The sequence below is a fragment of the Dufourea novaeangliae genome, unplaced genomic scaffold (assembly GCF_001272555.1).
Source record: "Dufourea novaeangliae isolate 0120121106 unplaced genomic scaffold, ASM127255v1 scaffold306, whole genome shotgun sequence".
NCBI lineage: Eukaryota > Metazoa > Arthropoda > Insecta > Hymenoptera > Halictidae > Dufourea > Dufourea novaeangliae.
Genome location: NW_015374178.1, coordinates 4770 through 11142, shown reverse-complemented (window position 1 = coordinate 11142; position 6373 = coordinate 4770). Strand labels below are relative to the sequence as shown.

Genomic DNA, 6373 nt, shown 5'->3' with positions numbered 1-6373 from the left:
ACCTTGGCCTGGGCTTATGTTGCCAAGAACACCCTCATCAGTGACCTCCAAAAGGTTTTAACCGTCGCTCGTTTTTTATTAAAAAGTTATATGCAAAAGTAGTTATTTTGAGTATTGAAGGGCTCCAATGACCTTGATCGTGACGTATGTTGTAAATGTCACCTTCCTGAGTGACCTTGAGAAAAGTTTAACAAACACATTTCACAATATAAAGGTGTATGGTTAACTCCATTAATTTAAAATTTATACATTTTGTCATATACGTTATTATAAAATTCTTGATAGAGCACACAGACATTTAGTTTAATTCCGAAAGGCTGTTTTAGTAGAATATATAAAGTTCGAAAAATAAATTCAATTTTGTTTTATTCGTCCATATCTACTTCGTCTTCTTCCGTCTCGTCGTATTGAATAGCTTGTTCCGAATATACTTGGGGTTGGTTCATCTCCTCTGATTCGTGTTCCTCCGGCGCTACATCCACAAACTGCAAATAATACAAGTAGAATTATTAATAATTTTTCTTTCTGTTTCTGTACGCTTATCCCTTTTGAGTCATTCACCTCTTCCGGAACAGTTTCCTTAGTTGCGCCATTAAACATTCTTCTTGAGGTTCTTCTTTCTAAACAGACGATAATTAGAACATTAAAATGTTTAATATTTAACTTTCAAACCCTTACATTAGTATTTACATATAAATTGTACGCTTTATTTTGCAATTTTTCGATTAATCTCTGTTGAAATAAAATTATTGTTGGTAAGTTAAAATGTTGAGAATATGAATCACAACAGAGCCGTGGATTGCGTGAGGAGGTGACTAATTGCGAGGGAGAATATAGCCGGGAAAATAATTAAGAGACGGGATATTGAAGTCACTTACTTGAGGTAATCGAGGGTTGTTTCTCAGGACTCTTTCGAGGCTGAGGGCTAATCAACGATGATCGTTCCTAAAATAATTACACGTAGTAAATTTCTAATTACCGAAACTGAAATTATATCCTGTACATGAGAGAACAAAAATTCATCCGACCGAGCATTACATTGGAAAACGAAATTTCTTACAGAAATAATTACCAAATGTTTGACTTCATCGCCGTGGTCTTGGCAATATCCGGGTCCACAAACATCGATTTTACCTGGCACTGGACGACCTCTGTACATCTTTCCATCTGTTCCTTTCACCATACCTTCTGTCAGCTGTACCACTTCAGGTCCCCACTGATTGATAAAGTGACCCATTCGCGTTACTCTCTGTTGAGGTGTCGTGACCGTGTGACTCCCGCCACAGTATCGATTGCACAGGTGATCTCTAAAGATTCATCAATTATTTACAATACGAAAATATTAATAAACGTCAAGTGAATATTCCGCGGCAAATAATAGACTTGTAACGTTTAACCACCTCGGAGTCTTTACGAATGTCTCTTGTCTCGCGGTCTTTTGCTTCTTCGCTTCCTCCTGCATAGCTGCCTCAAATTGAATCATATTTCTGCTGTGAGGTAATCGTCTGTGTTGTTTTCTGACTTGATCCAATTCGTAGGTGAGATACGGCTTCATACTCGTGTTGCATGGCAAAGGTTCCATTTTCAATTTGTTCGTGTCTTGCACCTTCATGACCACATTCTTGTCGCAGGATATGCACTGAACGTCCCTAAGTAATAGATAAAAACAAGTCGAATTGTACCAAAAAATTCTTGTCAACGAATAACAAGAAGAAAAGTTCTTCAATATTCTCCATCGATTATTAGGGACATAAAGGCTAACGAATGAATTTGTATGCTTCAGTTTCACCTGAGCAACTTCTTTGTTCCTGCGGCTTCAGCATCCTGTCGCATCTGAGCCACGCCCTTCAACTTATCTTGAAGAGCTTTCAGTCGATGACTCACGAAATCCTTCAACGGTGTCATTTCTATCTTGTCAACTTTTCCCTCGATCTCCCTCTGCACTTCGTCCAGTGCTTGCTGCCATATTGATTCCTGTTTTCCCAGTTTATTAATGGCGTCCTCGAGACCTTGAGCGAAGTCGTCGCAAGCGGCATCAAATTGGTCGTGTGAAACCTGAAAATAATTTATATTTTTTTTTTATTTTGCAATAAAAATTCGCCGTCTAATTATCATCTAGTGACGACCAAAACTTCACCGACCTTTCTGTGTATTGCCTGAGCATCAGCCTTCTCAGCGAGCGCGTCCTCGAGATCCTCTCTGTCAGCTTTTATCGTCTTCAGAAGTTCTATTTGTTCGAGTAAAGCCTGAACAAAATTGTAACATACATTTTATAGAATCTTGTTTCGTTAAACAAAGTTCTTAAATCGACAATCAGAGAACGAGCAAGGATGTACAGGGTGTTTCAGCTATCTTGATCACCTCAAATAATGATTTAAAAATACACTTTCTGAAAATTTTGAGGCACGGTGCTTTTTTATGGGTGGAGGTGTTTCAGAGATTTCAAGGTCACCTTGATTTTTTTTTTAACGGAATGACTTGTTTTTTTTGTACCACATATCGATAGAGTATCTAATTCTGAGTAAATATGAAATCTCATATGCCATCTAAAATCCACGGCTCAACATTTTCATAAAGTGTACCGTTAAGTCATTATTCGAGGTGATCAAGTTATCCGAGACACCCTGTATGTTGCTCACATTAAGATGCACTTCACGATTCTCCCTGTCATCGATCAAACGATCCGCGGTCTGGTTCAGTTTCTCCATATCTGTCTGGACACTTTGAATCTTCGAGACCAACTCATCAAGCTCAGCGTTACCGGTCACGCCAGCCATAGGCGTATTATCCATTTTCTCCTTCAAACACAACACATCTTTTTCCAACTTCACGACGCGCTGGTGGATATATTTCATGTCGTCCGTATGTACAATCTCTTCGACATCCACCGAGTCCCTTTGTATTTGTACTTTCAACGGTTTTTCTGGTCTCTTCGGCTCTGTTATTTCCTCAGGCACCGTCTCCACTTTACTCGGTGTTTCTTCAGTTACTTCGTCCTTTTGCTTCTTTGATTCTGATTGCGCCGTCGAATGTAGAGTGGACGGAGACGCTGTTGACAATTTTTATTTCAGAAGTACATGTTTTATTCTCTTGGGTACTCACAAGGGAAGGCACGGAAGTGTCCCCATCGGAAGTTTCATCAAAATCGGAGGGGCACACTTCCCTGCATTTCCTTGTAAGATGGAGGACTAAAAAGCAAAGATAAAACTGTCAAATGAGTTACCACGCAAGGTTTCGGTAACTTTGTCTTGCAAAGACTTTATGTCTTCTCGCATTGTTGAAACGTCCTTTTGCAATGTGGTTACGTCATCGTGCATTCCTTTTATGTCTAATCCGCCTAATAGATGGCTCAAAGAAACTCGCTGCTGCACTGGCTGCTCTTTTTCTTCCCCCGTCGGTTCTACCTCCTCGCCGCTCACATTTGCGATTACTTGCAAGTTCTTGACAACGTTCTCCATGTTATCAAGAACAGCCTCTAAGTTTGTTAATCTTTCCTCGAGCTGCGACGATTCTGGTGTGTCTGCGATGACTTTATCACCTTTGAACACATCTTGCACCATACTTGTCAGCTGGAAGTAGACGTTAATTAGTACCCATTTAATAAAAGACACTCTAACGTATATTCGTTGCATAAAGTATTCTATTTACAAAAGAAAACAAACGAAAACGAAGTCGATAAGTCATTGTACCTTTCAGTCCTGTCGAAGGTACTGAATAATATATTGAAACTTGTATGATTATTATGGTCTGTTGAATTTAACATTTTGCAAATCGAATTGACCATTTTCCAGATGAAATTCACCCTTTTCTAAATCAAAGTCAACCTTTTAAAATCAAATTCACCCTTTTGCAAATGAAATTCAACCTTTTACAAATCAAATTCACCCTTTTGCAAATCGTATTCTACCTTCTGCAATTTTCGAAATGAAAAGTAATGAAAAAATATTTCGAAAAATGCGTGGATTGAACAAATGGAGAAAGGAAGCTGTACCTTATCAATACCTTGCTCACTAGCGTCCAATCGTTTTGTGATATTAATGATATTCCAGACGTCGGTTAGGGGATCCGTCATTTTACCCTTTATACGCTGTATCAATTCTGGATTCGTTGTCAGTTCTTCTAGTGCATGAAAACGCTTCTGAAGTTCCTCCACCTATACATGGATACCACGAAACACAAGAAACCTGCGTATGTATTAAAATTTTCAGTTCCAAACATGTGAGCGATATTTTGTAATTATTGTTTGCATTAGTGAATGAAGTACTGTTTGTTTTACGAATTTTAGTTGAAATTTTGTGATTATGGTTTAGTATAGAAAAATGCGAATCAATATTGAGAAGCCAGTGACATATACATATATCCAAGATCCTTTCAAAATCCTTGGTAAAGTAAATGTACAGTAGAACCTCGATAATAGGAACACCGTTTAATCCGGCGCTCCATTATCCGAATGACTATACACGATAGAAACACGTTTCAAATGGATTTTCGTGTAAAACTTTGTACATATGTGAATATTGTATAGTAAATGGTAACTTTTAGGTTCACTAGTTTGTATAATCGAGATATTACTGTAACAAATTTCACAAGAAATACCGATGTTCTCATTGTTAGAAGTAATGAAATGAAAATATTCCTCACACTATGTTCAAGCCGTTTAAATCCCAATGCCGTAGGTATAACTCCGTTTACGATCGGTTCCACATACACCACAGTTTCAGGTTCGCCTTCGATTCCAGACTCTATCTGTTGTTTGCTCCCTTTCGTTTTCTTTAATTCAGCTTCTTCCCCTGGAAAATATATTTTTTCAAAATAACTTTCTCCCAATATACGATAGCTTATCGAAATTAACCGCCCAACAATCAAAGATCTTGAGAATTTCAAAAGGTTGAATTTGATTTGCAAAAAAAGAAAATTAAATTTGAAACAAGAAATTGAAAAACAAAGAATGAAATTTGGAGTGCAGAAACTATATAAGGTAATTGACAACGGTGAGAACCTTTTTCCTGTTCGCGTTGCGTCGCCGGGGCGCTCGCCGATTTCTGCGTTGAACCTTCTTTCTCGAATTCTGTGAAAACATTTTTTCTAAATGCTGATCCCTTCGCGACGTAAATAATTCATTGTAAAATCGTTACACCACCCGTTATTACGTCGACTTTCACGGTCGCAGACTCGGAAACACGGACAGGTTGCTTTGCATTCTTCGAACCGTTAATAATGTTATATTGTTGAAAGTAAAGGGACGGCCCCGGTTTTAGTGAGTTCACCATCGTCTGAAAATATTCGGAATTCGTATCACTCTTACAACGATGATTAAAATGTTATAACAATACATTATTTCAGATCTTTTGTAACTTTTATTACAATACGATATTAAAGAAATTAGTTAATTTATAAATGTAGGAAAGTCGGGTTCCACACATGAAACAAGACTGTGCTCTCTACGCATTCCGCTGAACGACTAACTCGCCGAAAACCGCGTCGCCTTCACCGTCCTCGCCGAACTACGTCTTTCCCGCGACAATGTATTGCGTTCCGGCAGCCACTACCGTTCCCACATAAATTTGTAAATTTTCAAAAGTTTGCCATATTTATCCATCGATCGAAAGAGGTATGCGTTTATCGTTAGTAGTTCTAGTGTTAAACAAATAATTAACTGAGACCTAGAAATATTTTGAGATGCTTTACCTTGATACGGTTCGCTTCGTCGCCCCGATATTCGACCTTCGTCGATTTCAAATCGATCTGTTGCAACAGTATATGAAGGAAATTGTGGAGAATATTCAAATTCACCGCTCCGACCTATACCCGGAAGGAAATCGACGTGCCTACCTTTAAAGTGTGTCTTATCGTTTTATAAAAATTTTTATAAAATCAGGCGGATAACAAGTTTCTGTACCTCCGGCGTTCCTAACGCAAGATCCAGCATTTGAGGCAAAGAAACCTGCAAACTGGTCACTTCTTTGGCCATAGTGGATGGCGATGCTTTCGCGCCTTTCGCCGACATCTTCGTCACTCACTCGACAATTTTCAAAAAGATAGTAAAAAAAACATAATAAGAATTCTCTATAGTTTTGAAGGTTATATTGTCATTCGAATATGTCATTCTACGTAAATAACATTCTTCGTTTGTTCACAGGTGAGGTTATAAGAATAGACCTAACATGCAATGTAATTTTCTGTCCCATGCTTCGAGGGCGTCAGAAGCCCCCTTACCATTTTAGTATAAGATATTGCGTGTATCTATGTATATGATTTGATGGGAATAAAAAGGGATAAATGTGACAGTCATGAAACATGAAATAGAAAAATATACATTTTTTCACTTAACTACAAGACAATTTATTCTAAATGCATCGTTAATGGACATTTT

General features: G+C 38.1%; 1 protein-coding gene and 1 long non-coding RNA gene across 2 annotated transcripts; both read right to left on the bottom strand.

Annotated features, from left to right (window-relative positions):
* Positions 1-609: 609 nt before the first annotated feature.
* LOC107192111 lies at positions 610-1088 on the bottom strand. Its single transcript, XR_001516289.1, has 3 exons — positions 1073-1088; positions 879-945; positions 610-620 (listed from the first exon to the last, which is right to left on the bottom strand). It is a non-coding gene; the product is annotated as an uncharacterized LOC107192111 (long non-coding RNA).
* LOC107192080 lies at positions 1086-6007 on the bottom strand. Its single transcript, XM_015581273.1, has 12 exons — positions 5900-6007; positions 5689-5802; positions 5141-5273; positions 4642-4790; positions 3992-4153; positions 3224-3569; positions 2640-3049; positions 2142-2246; positions 1790-2055; positions 1401-1649; positions 1140-1307; positions 1086-1098 (listed from the first exon to the last, which is right to left on the bottom strand). The coding sequence occupies exons 1-12, from the start codon at positions 6005-6007 to the stop codon at positions 1086-1088; spliced, it is 2223 nt and encodes a 740-aa protein (XP_015436759.1).
* Between the last annotated feature and the right edge of the window lie 366 nt (positions 6008-6373).

Excerpts from the sequence above, each read along its gene's own strand:
- LOC107192080 (XM_015581273.1), bottom strand. The coding sequence starts at position 6,007 with ATGTCGGCGAAAGGCGCGAAAGCATCGCCATCCACTATGGCCAAAGAA. Across the intron at positions 4,791-5,140 it reads GAAAGTCGACGTAATAACGG|GGGAAGAAGCTGAATTAAAG; the intron begins GTGGTGTAACGA and ends TATATTTTCCAG. Across the intron at positions 3,050-3,223 it reads AGTTACCGAAACCTTGCGTG|CGTCTCCGTCCACTCTACAT; the intron begins GTAACTCATTTG and ends AATTGTCAACAG.